This window comes from Pecten maximus, chromosome 13, assembly GCF_902652985.1.
Source record: "Pecten maximus chromosome 13, xPecMax1.1, whole genome shotgun sequence".
Taxonomy (NCBI): domain Eukaryota; kingdom Metazoa; phylum Mollusca; class Bivalvia; order Pectinida; family Pectinidae; genus Pecten; species Pecten maximus.
This window is the reverse complement of record NC_047027.1, coordinates 32,569,330-32,590,728: the sequence shown is the minus strand read 5'-3', so window position 1 is coordinate 32,590,728 and position 21,399 is coordinate 32,569,330. Positions and strand designations below refer to the sequence as shown.

The window sequence follows — 21,399 nt, the reverse complement described above, 5'->3', positions numbered from 1 at the left end:
TTTTTTCAAAGCAAAGAAAAAAGTTGCTGAGCAAGCAAAGAAGTCATTTTTTGCTATTTACAAGAAACTTAGGAACATATCACTTCCTGTAGATCTCCAATTGGAAATATTTGATTGACTTGTCATGCAAGTTTTATTATATTCATCTGAAATATGGGGATTTGAAAATGTAAATATTATAAAGAAAATTCACTAGTAATTTTGTAAAAAACATACTTATATTAAGAAAGTGTACAGCTAATTTCATGATTTATCGCGAACGAGGAAGATACCTTCTTGATATTGAAATAAAATGTAGAATGATAACGTTTTGGCATAGCTTGATAACCTCAAATTAACTCTCACGTAATATTTATAGAATGTATACTGGATCTATGTCGTGTAAATGGCTGTCATACGTTAAAGATATTTTATCTAAATCTGGCTTAAACTATGTCTAGATTTACCAATCAATATGTTCTTTTTCAAGAGATGAATAAAGAGTCTGGTTAAAAGTAGATTGCAGGATCAGTTTATACAGAAATGGTTTCATGATATTAATAATTCTTCAAGAGGATAAATATATTCTATATTTAAAGCTGACAGTGCAAGTTAAAAAGCATCCAATTGAGATTAAAAAAAATAACACATGTACAGATTTTTGGAAATCTGTACATGTATTATTTTATTAATATCTCAATTAGATGCTTTTTAACTTGCGCTGTCAGCTTTAAGACACAATTTGGCATAGAAAAGTATTTGTTACAGCTAAATGGAAAAGATAGAAAAAATATGTGTAAATTTCGATCCTCTAATATTAAATTAGAGAATTGGGCACTTGACAAAACTATAGCCAGGTGTTAAAACAGGAACACCTTAAGACTGATCCTCAGCTGATACATACGAGGGGTGTTCCATAAATAATGTCATCTGTGCTTTATTTCGCGGAAATCGTGCAAAACCACCTCGTGTCGATTGAGTGATCACTGGCTCGTGACACAGGTAAATATATCGTCCACACGTTCACTGGCCTCGGTACAGTGTACATCGTTTCATAGCCTATTCGTTAGATTAGACACAAAATGACAGGAAAACGAGCTGAAAATGTTCTTGAAATTAGGGCCTATATAAAAGGTAGGTCATTACTCGGCATAAAGGCTGTAGATATTCACCGCGAGGTGTGTGACATTTATGGGGAGGGCCAAATGTCTCACAGGACTGTTTGTAGGTGGGTACACATGTAGGTAAATTTAGTGCTGGGCAGCAGCAACTGAAAGATGCTGCTCACCCAGGTCGTCCTGCAACAACTACGACCAAAGGTAACATAGAAAAAATCTGAAATATTCTCAAAACTGATGCTCGATTCACCGTAAGACAATTGGCTCGAATGACAAACTTGTCGTTAGCAAGAGTTCATGCAATTTTGAAGAAACACCTAAAAGTTAGAAAGATAAATGCAAGATGGATATCCCATTTGTTAACGGATGAGCAAAAGAAGACGCGTGTAACAATGGCAAAAAAACTTCTCAAAATGTACCCAAAATATAGTAAAAGGGCTTTTGATAATATAGTCACTGGTGATGAGACCTGGGTGTATTATTTTGAACCAAAGCGGAAGGTTGCCAACCGAATATGGGCCACTAAAAATGCCAGACGCCCAAGTATTGCCAAACGAATACGAACGGTAAAGAAGGTTTTGTATGCTATTTTTTTCACTAATAAGGGTCCAGCTATTCAAATCCCGGTGCCAAAAGGCAGAACGGTCACAGGCAAGTTCTATAAAAAACGTTGTTCTGAGAAAGTTGAAGAACTACTACAAAAGTCGCCGCCCCAAAACAGGACTTAAGTATGTCCGACTTTTGCATGATAATGCACCCGCTCACAAAGCACGTATTGTGACTGACTTTTTGAAGTCAGAGAAGGTTACCGTCCTTCCGCACCCTCCGTATTCGCCAGACTTGGCCCCCTGCGACTATTTTCTCTTTCCAAAACTTAAATATTATTTATCTGGAAGGAGATACAATTCGAGAAAAGCCCTTGGATCTGCTGTTTATCAGTGTCTGATGGGTGTACCCATTGAAGAGAATGAAAAATGCTTCAAAAAATGGATTGACCGGTTAAAAAGGTGTGTTCTGGCCGGCGGAGAGTATTTTGAAGGGCAGAGCAAATTAAAATGAACAAAAGCACATCCGCTATATGAGCACTGATGCAAGTGACATTATTTTTGGAACACCCCTCGTATATAGGTAAGGTGTTATGGGGGTCCATAAGGTGGTGGTGGGATTGGGCCCTGGGGTCCTGGTGGCCATGACAACAGGCATGTCCTGAGAGTACCAATTATACATACATGTATTATACGTCTCTAACAGAACATAAATGAGAATATACGAAACTTCTGATTCTTGATTCTTGATTATGTGCTATGAAATTATTTCATGGTTGAATCAGCATATATTAGTTAAGTAACAATACTTCTGTCTGATAAAATAATAAATATTAAAATATATGTACATATACAGTGTACTTGAGAAAAAAAATCTACAAACAGTCATCAAGGCCTAAGGTAGAATTAATCATTAATATAAAATGTATATTAAGGTAGACCGACCCTTCGGATTTCCTCTGATAGATCTCCTTAATTTTATTTCTATTTCAATGTTAATTATGCTCTTATCACAAAAAGGACATAAAAAACAGATGTCATCACGTTCGTTTTACTACCAGGGCCACATAACGATACGTATTAATTAATAGCTGAACCATATTTTTAAGGATTTTGGTAGATTTTATCTTTCCCCGATAATATTCACCTCAAGCATAAAAAGAAGTTTATATCCTATTTATATCATTATCATTCATAATTATCCAAAAAGAGAAGATTCTTTGGGTGGTTAACAAAATATGGCTATTTTTATACGAAAAACCTGTTATTTTTAGTGAAAAATTGATTTAAAAAAATACACGTTTATTTTTTTCCTGAAAAACTGAACAGAAAAATGACCCCCTTTTTTTTGCTTAATTAAAAATTTCATATGTATGCTTTAAGAAAAAAAAATAAAAATAACACCTCACCATATTACTTTTCACACTATGGCCGTTTACTTTGCTGGTACCCCAAAACTTTTGCTTCAAGTATGGCTCAAATTACCAAATTAGAGCAGTTATTTTGGAATCTGAAATTGATGAATTTTTTTGTTAAATCTTTACCATTTTCTTTCATAAATTATATTGTAATCTATGTTACTGGTGCTTTCTTTTCTTTTTTTTAAGAATTTTATTTGTTTGATTTCCCAAACGCAATTAACATTTTCCGGATATTTTCCTCTTTTCCGGATGAAAATTAGAACATTACACTAACGGTCCTACATACGCTTGCTTCTAATACGCCATGTCAAACGAAGCGTATCGGTGATACAGAATGCCAGAACATGCACAATATGAGCTTCATTTGCAGCACTAAACAATGTTGCGTGTTCCAACCTATGCGATAATGTAATTTGAATGAAGGCAAAGCCTTAGAAGAGCGCAGCTATGACAGTAATCACTCTCCGTAACATGTATATACTACCACATTTTCAGATTTTAGACTTTTTTTAGGGGGGGGGGGGGGTTAATTTAAAAGAATGACACACAAAAAATGCCAAAATATAATAGGTGATTTTACCCCCTTTTTAAAAAATCTAAATCTAAATATGTAAACACATTGTAACATAAACTATGTATTACATCTTAACATCTATACATGAAAGTATATATGAAAATTCCTTAGACAGTATGTCTACAGAAAATTGAAATCCCATACCCCAAGTCATTTTTCCATAGACCCATTTTGTAAACATGTTGTTGAAAAGTAGCATTACTGTCACGCAAACGCTTGCATCATCCGGTAATAACACGCTATTATGGGTTAAAAAACCTCTATTTTAAGCTCTAAGCTTTTATATCATCATTTGTCAGAAAATATTGGAATGTTGTTTACATGAATTGTAATGTATGTCAGGACTCAAACTTTTCATAACCATTGAGGCCAACACTAAGAAATTTTACATAGACCGACCAGGTTTTCTATAGCCTCTAACCATCGGACCACCTTTACTTTCGAACACGGTGACAGAATTGTTTATTGTTTGTCCTGATGTGAATTTCATTGTCTTTATTTTGCATTGTTGGATTCCAAATGATCGTGCACTTAATAATGGCATCAGTATTCTACTGCCATATTTCTTTGCTGCTAACAACGTAAAAGGGCAGACGATACAACAATATTTTCATGATATATATAACAGGAAAGAGAATTTAGTGCCTCCACAAGGGGTTAAACCCGCGACCCTCTACTTACTGCTCCGTCGCTCTACCGACTGACTTAATGGAAATTCCCCCACCTGAAATCACTATGTACCCTATTTACAATTAAAACCTGCCTCACTTTTCCTCACTAAGTGTATGTGTAGACTAACTTCGATTGTTGCGATAACATTAAGCAGGCGCAGCAACGGTTGGGAACTGAATGCTGGGAATTGATTTGTCTTTGTAATTAATCCACAATTTATTATAATCTAAATCGAAGTGATGTAACAAATCTCGTAAATAGTAGCCAAGTGAATAAATCAAAAGTAATTACTAGAGATCTTATACATTGAATTACGACGTAAGGATTATGCATACAACTGGTAAATGACGACGTAAGGATTACCATACAACTAGCGAATGACGGAAGGATTTTCCATACAACTAGTTAATGACGACAGAAGGATTACCAATACAACTAGTAAATGACGGAGGGATTATCCATACAGCTAATAAATGACGACGGAAGGATTATCCATACAGCTAATAAATGACGACGGAAGGATTATCCATACAGCTAATCAATGACGACGGAAGGATTATCCATACAGCTAATAAATGACGATGGAAGGATTATTCATACAGCTAATAAATGACGACGGGAGGATTATCCATACAGCTAATAAATGACGATGGAAGGATTATCCATACAGCTTATAAATGACGACGGAATGATAACCATACGGCTAATAAATGACGACGGAAGGATTATCCATACAGCTAATAAATGACGACGGAAGGATTATCCATAAAGCTAATAAATGACGACGGAAGGAGTGTCCATACAGCTAATAAATGACGATGGAAGGATTATCCATACAGCTAATAAATGACGACGGAAGGAGCACCATACAACTATTAAATGACGTCGGAAGGATTAATTATACTCAGCAGAGAATCAGTGTCCCATTCCAACTAGACAGCAGAAATAAGATATGGTACAAAAGTCTTATTGAAAATCTCCAGTTAAAATATCTTTACTATGCGTAAACGCTATACTGTTTGGAAAGGTCGTACGCTACACAGAATGTGTACCCTTCATGGCTAGTAGCGTTTTAAAGGTCGGGCGACGGACGTTGTGCCATGGCATATAGGACTCGCTAAATGATTTACTATATGTTGTTACTAGGGACCCCATCCCTTTATTCGCTCGTTGGAAGTTCAAATGATGTGAAATTTACATCAAATTACAGTTTGGAGTTTTTCTATCGGATAAATGTTGTTATTGTATAGGTTTAATAGCATATCACACGGGTACTCGAAAGACAGTAACCTTTATATTTACAGCACACTGGGGAAACACAACCTGGGAAAATCCCGCCTTCTTACACCTCAAATCTACGTCATTCTATTTCCAGTAGGAGTGTATATTTTTGATTTTCCAAACCTCAAGACCCTAGACTTTATTCTCAAATATAGAAAGTACCCATTTCATATGTTATTTACTGAGGAAAACAGCTACAAACCTAAGAAACACATTTTCCTCAGGGACTTTGTTCAGGTGAAACACCAGCTGTTTGGATGATTTAGTTATGTGAGCTCCTTAATGTGTCCCGACACTTTATCACTAGCCCTCCACCTCTGGGTTGCGAGTTCGAAACCTACGTGGGGCAGTAGCCAGGTACTGACTGTAGGCCGGTGGTTTTTCTCCGGGTACTCCGGCTTTCCTCCACCTCCAAATCCTGGCACGTCCTTAAATGACCTTAGCTGTTAATAGGACGTTAAACAAAAACAAACCAAACCAAAGTCTCGAAAATGCTGGTGGTTAATCAGGATTAACGTCAGGTCTCTACTAGGGGCCAGAAATACAAGCCTTCCTCACATTGGCAAAGGCTCAACTAAAGAACAACATATAAGACACTGTGAAAGGAGATACGAGTCCTTCAAAACGAAAAGAGAGAGAAATAATATCTGAAGGCTCTATACAATGACATTAAACACATGCCGAAAAGGGTTAAATGCTCTGGCTGTAAACTGTATTTGCTGCCACGATAACGTGATCGGGAAAAACGACTACATGTGCGTTCTTATGTTTTTTCTCTCTCTAAACAACGTTTTTCTTCCTAATTTTCCGTTTAAACAACCTCACTTTTAGCTTTTAGTTATCCTGAGACTATAGATCGGCAAACGTTCCGAACTATAACAGGGAGACTTTACACTAACATATCACAGCCTCCCAAAACATACATACACACTCACCATATGCATACATGACACACGCAAGGGACGTCGTCCTTGGATGACCTAAGCTGTTGATAGGACGTTAAACAAATAAAACAAAACCAAATTCTACTCAGATTCTTTTAATGGTTATCTGGCGATGATCTAAACGTCTTTAAATATACCACCTATAATAAATTCAGACTGAATATTTGAAAAGAACCCCGGGATTGTTTAACAACATGATTGTGCATAAAAACTGAAGTCCCTTGAGACGGAGAAAGACTCTAGGACCTATTTTGTTCAACATGACTGTTTATCTCTTGATGCCAAACAATACTTTATGTGGTTCTAGTGTGGTAGGTATGTGGTTCTAGGGTGGTAGGTATGTGGTTCTAGTGTGGTAGGTATGGGGGAAGTCCCCGGATCTGATTTTACATCATGATTATGTTTATATCTTAATGCCTAACAACAGAATATATGTTTATAGGCTAGGGATCTAAAGGGTTTCGAATACACAACAAACAAAATGAATTATACGGCTATTGGATGGGGATTACAATGGGTTAAAAAAGGGCCAATAAACTTAGTCGCTCTGTGGAGAAGGACCCCGGGGCTGATGATCACTGGGTAGGGTAACTTATGTTTCTAACCTATATATATATATATTTATAATAAAACCAAAGGGACTTTCCCTTTAGTCTACAAAAAGAGAGGTCACCAGTTTGCACCTTAGCACGAACAGGTTATTTCTTTAAATTAAACACGGCTGATTTGCCAATCTCCAGCGATTGATGCAATATATATAGTTGAGGGTAAAATGTTTTTTTTTTTTATATAAATCATGTATACACTGCTTGGCATTGCTTGGTTTATCAACACCACCGAAACAGAAACGTTTATGAAATGTCGGAATTAATTTGGACTAGCATTGTTGTTTAAATAGTTAGTTTCCATCTACAGTTAAGGGGATTGGTTCAAGTTCTAATCTTGATACAAAAATAGAATGAAAACAAAAAACATACAAAATTCTATTTTTTGCGTACCTCGTGTGTGCATCGTGGCAAAAGAAGATCGCATTTCGTTATATGTAAATCGAGTAAATCGGAAGAACATATGTTTTTAAGTTTTCTCAAACACTGTGACACAAACCTGTGCATGTCTGTGCCATAAATCCTTCACTAGTGAAACTCATCACTCCGCATGTCGCACACTTAAACATAGCCGCCGCCATCTTGGAAGATAAATCTTCCAGCTTCGAGACGGAAGAGGTAGAAGAATATCTTCCAGAAGCAGAAGGTCTGCACATCGAGTGACCGGAAGTTCTATTCGAGTTGGCCTCCGTTTGCGTCAGAAAAAAATACAAAAGTTTGGTTTCTGACGCGACTGCTATCATTCTTAAAACAAATATTTAATTAAATGATTTGGTATACAAAGATAATTCCGTCATGTTCTTGTATATATCCAGGTAAAATATCTTTACGAATCCTTTTCCATTTTCCTTCTTTCTCAATTTCGTCAAACCAGGACTCGAAATGTTGTTTGCTTTTATTGGAGTCCAGAATACTTGGACGCGTGCACATCACGAAGAAGCCCCCTGTAACACGAAAATTTATTTACACGTAGTCAAATATAAACATTTCTATGATTAATGCTTTTAGTCTTATAACAAAGTCAGTTTTTGTTGTTCTTGTTTTTTTGCGCAATTATTACTGAACAAATCTTATCGTCGAGGGAATACAATTATCTTTATTTTTTTATGGAAATACTGTTTTAGGCTTTTACGGAATTATTCAGGAGAAATGAGAAATATTCAAGGAAATGGGTATATCTGACAATGACCTACCTGATGTGATTAAAGTATGCGTCAAAAGTGAAAAAAAGAGCAATATTCCTTAAACCAGGTTATGTAAAATGTGAGTCACATATGGGAGGTTTAAGCCGATAGAGCAAATTAAAAAGCATCATATTGATAATAAAAACTCTGTATCTGTTTTCAAAAGTCGGTTCTTGTGTCACCTCCGGGGGATTATAGAAGAAGGTCTGATCATCGTTACTAAAACAGTGCGAACATTTTGTTTTGTGCTCTGCACATAAACGAGCATTCAATAAGCTCGTAACTTGTCACGCTCGTTTTAATTCAATCACTGATCGTTCTGCTTGTCAGCTTTAAGAGGATATATCATAACTGTGAATAGCATTGCCCAAGGGTCTTAGGGTCTTGGCTGAACTAAAAAAAGAATCACATCCAACTAACTTGTGAAGGTAACTAACATACAATGCATTTATTTCATTCGCTTGACAGAAAATTTCCTTCACTGATAATTGACAATTGAAAATACATAAACATGACCTGACAATTATTTCATTTTACATAAACTGTCTGAAATCCAAAGGTTTCATTGTCAATATACTTCATGATTATCATTTTCAGGTTTGACCTTGAAAATCGACATTGCAAGGGATAAAACATAAACGCTTGTTTGAAGTCAATATTTCCGATGATATTGAAAATTACCTGATTTAACAAGGCGTACGACCTCCCACAGGCATTCACATGTCAGGTGCATGTTGTTACACGCTCCAGACATAGTAATGACATCATAGGAACCTTAAACAAATATTAAAGCATATTAATATGAAAGATGGAAATTGGGACATGAGGCTGCACGTGTATAGACAGATAAACAGATATGAAACACAAACATTTAAATTAAGAACATAATACATAATGCATGTTGATAACCAATGATTCACTTTAACAGACGATCCAAAAACATATTACGTTTCAGGTGATTCAAATTAAAAATTATATGTATATGTATCAGCAGATGTAAGGTTTACTAGTCATAAGGGATACCTGACATAAACAATGAAACTCACCTGCTGCAATATCAAGTTGTTTTCATCAAAATATGCACAGATTAGCGTTTGATAGATGTCCTTTTCTTTCGCTTTAGCAAGCATTCCTTCAGAGGGATCTAAAGCGTCTATTTTAATAAATCCCCTTTTGGCTAGCTGAAATTAACAAATTGTTATTATATATATATATTTTTTAAATTCCGTTTCATTGAAAAGCAGGAGGAAATCAGAGGACATATTGTGTGTATTTTCAAACAAATATTTCAATGCAGCTTTCAAAAGCTAACACATTCTATGGTAACGCTCATGTTGCCCTGATAGGCATTAAGCTCCCGCAATGAACAGATCACAAGAATCAGGTAAACTGCGGATTCATGACACAGATTTTATAAATAAAACATCAAGGAGATGTTGCCATCACGCTATGAAGTCATTAACATACATATTGTATTACCATTTACGAAACTGTATATGTATTACAAATTACCTGTTCACCAACTAAACCCGTGCCAGCTGCAACATCAAGAACGTGAACATTCTCGCAAGGTCCGGGGTATAATACAGCTAAGGCGTTGGCAACCATAAATGGACCGCGATAGTCCGCATAATTCAGGTCCTTTAAAGAGATAAAATCATAAAAAATCAAAACATGTTTTCCTTTCCTCAAAAACATTTATAATTGAGTTTATATTGTTTGAAAAATTCAGGAAAAAAAGAAATGAAAAATTATACGTGAGTATTCAAAAGTTGTTTGCAGACACCTTCAAATCAGTCAAGTATACAACGGATGTCAATGTAATACAATGTAGATACAAATTGTACTCAGAAGCAATTCATTAAGCTGTTCGCTGAACAAATGAATATACGGCAAAGTGTTAAAATGTCCACAAAAATGAACATTGTGGCAAAAATGATATCTTTGATGTACTAAGCGTTACGTATTCAAATAATATCTAGTTTTCAATGTTGTCAAGAAACGAATGAATACAGATTTTTGCGCAGTCATATGTACATTTATGTAGTAGTGTAAAATTTGTATTTTAAATTATTATTATATGTTTCAAGAAATGTTGTAATTAATCTGTAATGTTATATTGATGTGCTCAATATATAATTTTTTTTAATACAGATATCATAAACATACCTGAGTTAGCAGCCAGGTAACATGCCATGGGGCTAATGGACAGTGTGAACAGTGTTTACCAGTTTGTCGTTTTACTTGTTAGATATATACATGGATTCAAATACAAAGTTAGACCTTTGAACATAGACTGACATGTGGACTGAACTTGACTGGTTGTTTTTATTTGATAACATCTAGAGCGGGCAATAGGCATACTTTTTAGACAGTTTAGAATGTAAGGAAACATTGAGTCAGTTTTATTCCAGGCCAGCTAAGAGAGCGGTAGATAACAATCTGTTCAAGAAGGATGGTATTATTGGTAAGTCATTCTTATTATTGTATTCGTATATCATTGTTGGTAATTGTATGCAATTTATTATTTATACTATAAAGCATAATCAATTAGATCCTACTATAAGGTTAATATTATGGAATTATTTGTAGGATTGAGTAATGCTATTGTCACAGGGATAAAAAAGAATATATTTAACGAACGTTAAAGACGTCTTCTGGATGTACTCTCCATCTGACCATTATATTTGACTATTCATGTAGTTAATTATTCAATTTGTTAAAATTTTCATAATTGCTGTACTTTTTGGGGCACCCATTCATTGTTGCTCTTTGAGACTCACATTAAGTCGCCCCCCGCCATCATGCAACAGCATCTTGGTCCGAGTTGGTCCGAATCGTCTGTTTCCCGTAGCGTCCTGTAGGGACACTTCGGCATTCGAATTTCTTATATTTTCAGTCTTGATAAATATTTGTAGTAGTTTTTTCACACCACTCTCTATAATTCTAACCATCTAAAACATATTTTCTAAAGTTTTTCAGACTTTGTACACGATATTTAATCAATCACTTTAGAGACGATAATGCAACATATTTTATATGAATGCAATGTCGTCCACTAGCATCCTAAATATCTCTGCCGTTGGTCGCATAGCGTTCTAGTGTTGAACATGATACAGTCACGCTAGTATCCGCCTTCGGCCCACGTTTGCCGAAGGGTTCATTGTTGTTTCTCCAATTACTAAAACATTATTCTTATTGTATTTCCAGTACTTCTTATATATATTATGTGATTGTATTTGTATTTTTTGTGTTTTGATAAAAGGGCGGATTGCCTCGAAAATTTAACAAGCCTCATTGTCCACACTGTTTGAATAACTTCTTTGCCCCATATATATATGCAAGTGTATACATGTATTAGGTAAATTATTATTTAATAAGTTATCTTGTATCCGTATGTCTAAGTACATGTGCACGTGCTCCAAAGTTTACTGTCAGTGTCTTGTCTGTTTAGTATTCGTTACTGTTCATACGTTGATGTGTAATCCTATATATGGTATGTTACCAACTGTCGGTAATAACCGTGTGTGTCTATATTTGGCAGTGTTATGTGTCCAGGTGTGAAAGGTGAGAATGTCGTGCAAAAGTGCGCGTGTATGTTAACAAAACTCTTATACTTTCGTGGTACAGCGCAGTCGGCCGGTATAGAGCATCGAGGACGTATCCTCTGGGGTCCTTTGCTCGGGAACATATAGACACAACTATAACCAGTTGGTGAAGGTATCTATTTAGTTTGTATCTATACTATGTGTAGGATATAATTATAATAGTAGCAACTTCTTATTCATGGTAGGAACCGTAATACTTGGTATATTTGTCATTGTATTCTTCGGCCAGTGTTCTGTATATTTCAGGGGTTTTTCTTATTCTTGTTGTGTCGACCATGTCGATGAAATAAAAAAAAACTATCAGCAGCAATGAATATCCCCTTATTATTCATTTGGTTGTGACACTATTTTTCTGGTTTGAATTTATATATTTATTATTCGTGTGCCTTTTGTATATCTACAAAGTTACCAGATATTTTAACCATTATATGTCATTATTCAGAAATATTGTTTTGTCCATTTAGGAATATATAGTGAAAATGTAGGAGCTAAAGTCCATTACGAATCCGTAAATAGATGCCACTGCATAATATGTAAGGTGAGTTGTTCCGAGTTGTTATAAGTTGTTCTCTGTACTTTCTGTAGACAATTTAGTTATAAGTTATATTGTAAAAGATTATTGTATATGGAATCCATGATTAGGGAAAGAATATGTACTCTTCCTTATGTATATTAAAATTATTAGTATGTAATGATAATAATGAATAATGGATTCTTCATATTGTTAATATATGGTTAAGATATGTAATTTTGTTTTATTATAAAGATAATTTGTTATTCGAGATAGTGTGTAAGAAGGGTACATTAATACATTTGGTAAAATTATATTTGTCAAGGTTGAGAGTTGTTTCCCTTGAGTGTGAGGGAGTTTTTACTGTATATTTGTATTTGTCTATTGCCGGGTATTTTTACCTACTTAATAAATGGTTAACCGTCGACTGAGTTATTGTCGTGTTTGACACCACCTATTACACCATCAGATAGTAACAAAGTCTGAATTTATATCTAATAAGATTAAATACTGAAACATTTTTGGTCGTCATTACTTTCCTTGCATTTGTGTTTTCAAGCAAGTTGAATGATATGAAAATAATAGAGAAAATCAAATACCATATTTACACTCACCTTCTCGTACAATGTACTCCACGAATCGTACAAATGTGTCATCTCCTCTCTAGTCCTGATTTTCTCACATTCCTCATAAAATTTGTTAACATTCTCCATTTTAACGCGGTAGATGAAACAAAGTTTTACAGGATTCAACGTATATGAACGATAAGACTGTGATGTACGGGATTCCAATTATATATCGCCGGTAACGTAGTCTGCGATCAAATTTATTTCATCTAAGTGCTTGGAATTCAAATACACGACATGCATCAGCAATTTTTTCGGGTACATCTGTACGTAAGCAAATACCGTGAGTGCCGTGTCATTTAGAATTTAACCTCACAGCAAACGCCGGTAATACATCACCCCGGTATCAGTATCCTGAACGAGTCATGATAGAAAAGTGTCTGATGGTAAGGTAAGTAACTTTCATACAATGGGACTGTCCCAAACACATGATCTTTTGATTGGAATTTGTGATTTTTGGTTGGTTTTACTTATCAAAAAATATTATTGTAACAGTTCTTATTAGGATATGAACATTCTATATTTTATTGAGGTTAAGATGACTGATCCTCGATATTAAATTATGCTCTATACTTTGTAACTTTATACTTGTACAATGCAATTGTGATATATGACACATAGATGAATAAATTGATTGATTTATTGATTGATTGATCAATTGATTGGCTGTAGCGATACACAAGCTTGTGTTTCGACAAATCTATACATGTAAAAGAAAACGACACAGACCCGTTTTCGGCAAACTACACAGACCCGTTTTCGGCAAACTACACAGACCCGTTTTTCGACAAACTACACAGACCTATTTTTCGCTAAACTACACAGACATGTTTTCGGCAAACTACACAGACCCGTTTTCGGCAAACTGCAAGACCCGTTGTGTTTATCTCTGTATGCCCAACAATGCTATACATTGTTAATGGCTGGGGATCTCAATGGCTTTAAAGTTATGTCAAATAACGTAAGTCCCTAGGTGTGGGGAAAGACCCCAGGGCCTAATTTTACATAATGGTTGTGTTTATCACTTTATGCCCCGCACCACTTTACAAAGTCAAAGTGGGGATCTCAAGGGTTTAAACTAGTACCGATTTAAAGGCTTTACTTCAAAATCCGGTATTCGAGACCTCCACAGGGGAGCCACACCCTCAATTCATAAAAAAAGTTTGATCACCTTCGCCAAAGTATAATCAAGACTAAATTTCAGCAATATCCATTCAGGCGTTCAGGACAAGTAGGGATTTAAAGGATTTACCTCAATTTCCCCTATTGGGCCCCGCCCCTCCGTCCCAGGGGAGCCACAACCTCTTTTATACAACGCTTGATTTCTTTTGCCCAATAATGCTCTAGACCAAATTTCATCAAAATCCATTCACGCGTTCAGGATAAGTAAGGATTTAAAGGATTTACCTCCATTTCCCCTATTGGTCACTGCCCCTCCAGCCCCAGGGGAGCCACACCCTCCGTTTATGCAAAGTTAGGTATCCTTTTCCCAATAATGATCCAGACCAAATTTTATCAAAATTCATTCGGGCGTTCAGGACTAGTAGCGATTTATATAAAAAGGTGACAGACAATCGCCGGACGTACCACGGAAGGTGGACGCCGCACCCCGACATAAGCTCACCGGACCTTTGTTCCAGGCACAGTGTAGGCGCGGACCTACATCACAAAAAGTACCTGAGTATGGCCCGTCCCACGACTACATATCCTTGACAAGGGAATAAACTCACCGGAACGTAAAAACCGACCTATTTTCTGCCAGAGTTCATTTTCTCCATTAAATACCATCGGATTTTGATCATGTCTGGCTCGTTACAAAGATGAAACTTTTATCTATCCGTCAATACCAAATACATTTTCCTGAAACTTCACAAATATGTATTAGGATGCCTAGCATGTCAAGTTTTGCCTGGAAAATGCTAGGTAGACATTTACTGGTCAGTACGGTTAGATGGGCACACCTTTATTAACATCGTTAGTAGTAAAAAGGGCTTCACAGCTCCGTCATAAATATAAAAACCTGTTATCCTACCTCAAAGGGGGACGTTCATAGTTATTGTCATGCAAATAATCTGATATTAAAGTCGCGGTTCACAGGAGATGGCGTTCTCGACCACCACTATTTCATATTTTACTTAGACACGATATTGCGTCCGAGAAGGCTCATCTCCTGTGAACCGCGACTTTAACCTCGGATTATTTGCATTTTTATCTGACAATTATTTGTTTGTGACGTAGGTCCGCGCCTACCCCTGTGGGTCTAGTTGAGCTAAAAAAAATTGGTTCATTAATAAGACCCCAAAGATTATACACTCTAAAAATATAGCGTGTATATACCTTTCACATCACGTGACATATCGGTCAGATTACAGACGTTATATTGTCTTCCCGTGGCGGGATCTGTTCACCGATATATCATATATCTTGTCATGCCCTGATAAACAAGATACAGGTGACTGGGTCGTCTATAATTAAACTGTAGCTATACGTGTCGAACAGGTTGCTACTGATATGTAATCGGCTGCTGTACGAGGCCATTAGTGAAAGACATATCGGTTGTATTACCGACATTTATTCAACCACGTGACAGGAGTATGACGCGATGACTTGGATTAAACTAACCGTCAGTTAGACCTGCTTCATGAAAACTGGAATGGATTGAACAAACAAAAATTTCACACATTATTTGATTTTGTACTGATATATAATCTGATTTCAATTTGGTCGATATATAGTACAGTGAAAAATAATTCTAACCTTCAATATCGATAACTTATTATTCTCATTTGCTTAAGCTGAATGTGATATAATGTTTAATGAATATATATATATCATGTGATGGTTTGATCAAAGCTTTAAATGTCCCGTGATAGTGTTATACAGTTTATCATTGCCCGTGATAGTTTTATTATACAGTCTTGCATTTCATGATGTCGCCAGCTATGTAGGCTTATGATGCGACAAGCGATATCTAGAAATGCATTTTATGTAACGTCTAGGACAAGTATGTGGTCAGCAATATCTAGGGAGTCGGCATTAGTTCCTCCCTTTCAGAGATTCCTATTCCAGATGGTCCAGTAGAATAACAAATGAAGATCTTTATAAGCACTAAAACTACTGTTTGCATGTAGACGGATCATTTCGACGCACAACTCAGCTGTCGGTCCATTGATGCAGCTCTCGAAACAGTCGGGACTTCCGAAAGGTCTGTAGTATAGGAATTATCACTTTTCCTGAAATATGCTGACACGACCCCCAAAATGGACGCTACTGTGATACAGGATCCTGACAAAAGAAGATATTGAATAAGAAATATATACGGAGTACGGTATCGTCAACTTACTTATGACGTCATATAAGGTTGTTGTGAAATATTTGTATTTGTTACAGCCACAGTTCCGGTTTAAATTTTGCAGGAAATAAAGAAATAATAATAATGACACCAATGTTAATATTTTATGCCTGCAACCGCCACATACATCAGCCGATAACAACTGTCAGATAAAGCAGTGCTCTATCCGTCAATACAAAGGGCGCTATCCGTCAATACGATTCACGTGGTTTTTTTCCCGAATCTGTGACCTCAAGGTGTTTGTCAACAGTCGTCAGATGTTATCGTCTGCTACGACAATCCAGAAGAAAATTTCACAATGATCTACATCAGAAGAAGGAATCGACGGCAATATAACACAACAAAAAATGTATTCATACGCTATATAGCGGATGCATCGCTTCAGTTCAAAAAGGCAAGCAAATGGCACATTGCTCCGTTTAAAATGAATGCCAGCTACTGTTAAATAGTTGCGGGATAAACAGAAAATATAGCAGGTTTATTTTTAGCTCGGAACGGAAAGGCGAGATTGATCGCCAAAGACCCGCCATCTCGTCATTCCTAACCCTCGCAAAAACCAAACCGTGTACCGTAATAAGAAACTAACCACGTATTCTCTATTAATGAGACAAAGTCGCTGTACTAGGGAACATTATCTTACCTGCCAGTAGAAAGGAATTCTCATACGATCCAGTGTAGTCGATAATCGCACCTTTAAATACAAAGATATGACCCAATTTGAGAAGTCAGCTTTCAAATTAATCACATCTTAATAGATCGATAAGGTACATATTCAGCAAAACAATACTAATATTATATTAAATAAAACTTTAAACATAGGAATGGTAAAAGGACATATATGGTTATTTTCATCATCAAACGATGACATACTGTTGTCTTAATAATACATTTTATGAGAGGTGGGAACAAAATTTTGCCTTCATTTCTATTTGTTTTATTTTTTCACCATTTGTTGATGCATGACAAATCATTACTTCTGTAAGTCGTAGTGGACCACCTTGCATAACACCAAGTTGGGTGAAGGGGGTACCCTAACAAAATGGTAAATACTTTTCACCGGATTATCTTAATTTGGATATATTTAATTACAATTTAAAGGGTATATATTTTACTGTTATTTTTATACTAGATATGTCGTATTGCCAAACAGGATGTAAGAATAGTGATATATTTAATCACAATATCTTGCAGAAATATCACAAACACTAAATGCATCAAACCTTGTCAACCTGAACTAAAAAAGTTTTAATCTCAGTCTATATTTTTCACTTCTATTAACACTTTCAATATACATATTCTTTTTACAGAATCAATTAGAGAAAATGTCAAAACCAGTCAGTTATTTTTTAGCATGTCCAACATGTCCAATGCACAATTTCCCTCTGTTAAAAGTTCAGAAGTGAAGGACTTATGACATGACCTTGGCGCACACTTTCATATTTAAGACTTCCATTGGGTGTAAGGAAAAGCTATAATTGTTTTGGTTGCTTTACATAAACTAAATAAATACGGGAAAAAGAAACGCGAACTTATATCGGATACTCTTTGATGATATGTTCATGGTGTTGGTTTCTCGGTTATGTCACCATACTGAATATAATTTGATGATTTTGTTGTTCAATCACAGACTATGTTTGCGTGAATACCGTTCAAACAAGGGTACGCTGTTTTCTGATCCAAATCAATAGCGGGTGTGATCACCTTGGTATCAGACGCTGCTCTTAGGTTCATGGCCAGACTTTGAGTAAATATTACTTGCTATTGAAATAGTTTGTACAAACACCAGGGTGTTTCCGAGATTTGCTATGGTTTTATCTGTATTTCCTTTGAAAATGGAACACTCTTGTATTCACAAAGGCCTACCAACTCTTCCTAATAAACCAAATCGGTTGGTTCGTTTACAGCGAGAATAAGTAGAAACCTTTTTTTTAAAATCTATCTCAAAACAGGTAACAAGTACGAAATTATACTTTTTTTATGGATAACCAGACGACATTTACAAATGTACTCCTATGCTTGTATTCTAAAAATACATCTTAGATCTTAACTTTCAGTGTTGCAAACTCACCTACCCTATGTAACAACAGACCACTTCAGAGGGGGTAGGTACATGTGTCAATGATTTTTTTTTTTATATTTATAATCAATACTCAGGTAAATATTGATAGCAGTACCTTTCAGACAAATGGATAAACAACTTGTTTTATTTCTGAAATGATGCTAGTTCCAGAAATGGCTCTGGATTTTTTTGAAAGGAAATAAATTTTGCCATTGGATGTGCTAATATGGACAATGCATAGTTGAAATACACAGATAGTATGTCCTTGGATTGTAAAAATACAAGGCAACCTGGGGTCCATTATAGGCACAGTATACATTTTCAATGGAATATTATGTAACAACGGTTTTAGATTTCGTTAAATACCTCACCAGAAAAACCTGTTTCGAAGCCAGTATGGTGTCTGCGGTCAAGCACGACGGTGTTACAAAAGGAATCACTAAGAGCGTTGTCCCAGTAGCCCTGGGCATACTGTAAACGTACTTCAAATCAAATTTTAGCGCATTTGCAGATTTTAGCCAGTTAGCGCAATGATGAATTAGCGCATCCACAGAACTTTCTATAGAAATAGAACGTACAAAAAGTAATTAGCGCAATCATAATTTAGCGCAAGAATTCCAGCGCGAAAAGCGCTAAAATAAAATTACCGCTAAAATATGTACGTTTACAGTATACGGTGTGGTCATGAACTTTAACATCCTAAACATCGACCCCATCAAGGTGTTAAATGGCATCTGAGGAATATTATTCCACTCCTGAATAAGGGCTTGCATGAGTTGAGCGCTTCCCAACCCTCCTGTCTAGCTCGTCTCGACAATGCTCGATCAGGGACATATCTGGACTATATGGCAGCCAATCAAGTACGTTGTTCCGAGGAAGAAAGTCAAGGTAAATCCTAGCAGCATAGGGCCTCGCCTTATCCTGCTTTAACGTAAGGTCACGTATATGGATAAAGGGAAGAACGTGTGATCTCCAGACATGACCCCTACATGTCTTACTGCTGTAAGATTACAATGAATAACCACGATAGGTGTTTCCTTGCCTTGATATATCCCTGCTTATACCATAAAAGACTTTCCCCAAAATCTGTCGCTTTCCAGAATATCGCTTACTACAACGTCAATAGACACGTTGTTGTCCATCTGACATGTAAAGAAGCATAAAACATAGACTGTGATTACAAAAATACTACATGAAGTACACAATGTTGGAAACGTTTTAAACTTTTGTGAACATTTTGAATGTTTTTTTTAATAAATCTATCGCTACGCTTACCTCGTGTATGCCAATATGACATATTTGTTATTTTTTTTTCTAAATACAGTCATCATGGATGACGGATATTTTGCTAACATTTATGCTGACATATCTACCTGCTGCCGGCGGTCCGACGAGAGCACCTGCACCACTAAAGAACATACAGGTTCCGTAGCCCGTGGCCAGCTTCTCTACCCCGACTCGCTGTATTATCAGTGTGTTCAGTATTGAGTAACAACACCCAGAGTACAATCCCAGAAACACAGCATACGTTAGTTGTCCTCCATATGTTGATCCATACAGTGGGAATATCAAAGTCGAGATGCCGAGTAGACCGAATGTTCCAAAGAACATCACGTTTTCATCTATATCTTCAACATTCGCTGTCAGTCCTGTTAAAAATCGCGATATACAATCACATACACCAGTAACTGATACAAGGAAAGACGAATTTAAAGAGGACGCTCCCATCTCAATAGCATACCGCACGAAATGTACATACACAAGGTAGATTCCTGTATAGGAAATAAACATGCTTACACATAAGCATAAAAACGAGATGTTCTTTAGGATCACGAATGACTGTAAAATATTGTTTAAAATATCAGATTTGTTTGTATATGATGTGTTCTGATATCTGATTTGTTTTTGTCGAATTTCTAATTCTGACGGGAAGAGTAGACAGCCTAAAAACGCTCCCTGCAATGAAATGCCAGCTATGATGAAAAATAATCCTCTGTTACCATATTCCTCTCGAGCGGCCTCGATAATTAGGGCCACTAAGAATGTACCGACTCCATTACCCGACACTGCCACTCCACTAGCTAGATTCCTCCTGCGACGAAAGTTGAATCCGAGAACTACCGAGGCGGGTAAAAAAATCAATCCTGCTCCGATGCCTGAAATAAGAAGCGAAAGAGTTATTCATCTCTTGAAACTGGAAATGAAGCCTGAAATAGGAATTGAAGTATTAAATTATTGCTGGTATCAAGACATCGTATGCAACAGTTTAGTTTATTTAACAGCTAACGGTCTGTAACAGGAAATAAATAATAAGGTAATGTCAGAGAAAGGAAGAAAACCAGTTATTCCTAGCCTGAATCAACATCGCATCAACATGTCCTTTGTGTTTCCTTCTGTCAATTGATTGTACAAAAGACAAAAGTATCTATGCAATTCAAAATGGGCAAATTGGTCTTTATTTGTGCCCTAAAATTTAGTCTAAATTAGTGTATCTCGTCGTTAATTGAAAACCTCGGGTGCCAAACCAGAAATAAGTTGGACCCTGAGTCAGTCGTCAGTTGTATCATTATATTTTGTAAATAAGAAACATTTACATTGAGATTGTTTGCACGTTGCACTTGACAACGGGGCCACGGTAGCCGAGTGGTCAAGATGTCCCGACACTTTATCACTAGCCTGCCATTTCTAGGTTGCGACTTCGAAACCTACGTGGGACAGTTGTCAGGTACTACCGTAGGTCTGTGGTTTTTCTCTGGGTACTCCGGCTTTCCTCAACCTCCAAAACCTGGCACATAAAACAATAAATTGAAAAAAAAGGCTTTTTAAAAAAAATTAAGAAAAGTTTTAAAAAGAAAAAACCAAAAAACCCAAAAAGGAAAGGGGGCAATTTTCAAGGGAAAAAAGGGGCCCTTTAAGAAAA

General features: G+C 36.2%; 2 protein-coding genes across 2 annotated transcripts in view; both read right to left on the bottom strand.

Moving 5' to 3' along the window:
• The window catches only part of LOC117340674 (methyltransferase-like protein 27), a 22,741-nt gene extending 9,586 nt beyond the window's left edge, over positions 1-13,155 (bottom strand). The window contains exons 1-3 of the mRNA XM_033902438.1: positions 13,057-13,155; positions 9,836-9,964; positions 9,370-9,504 (exon numbers count right to left, since the gene is read on the bottom strand). Of these exons, the coding sequence (XP_033758329.1) occupies positions 9,370-9,504; positions 9,836-9,964; positions 13,057-13,155 (363 nt within the window). The remainder of the gene's footprint in view (positions 1-9,369; positions 9,505-9,835; positions 9,965-13,056) is intronic.
• Positions 13,156-15,753: 2,598 nt separating this feature from the next.
• Positions 15,754-20,635, bottom strand: LOC117341269 (monocarboxylate transporter 3-like; the record flags this gene model as incomplete). Its single annotated transcript, XM_033903118.1, is given in 3 exon segments — positions 15,754-16,353; positions 17,061-17,111; positions 19,853-20,635. Coding segments are annotated over 3 exon segments (983 nt in total), but the record flags the coding sequence as incomplete, so codon positions are not given.
• Positions 20,636-21,399: the final 764 nt, after the last annotated feature.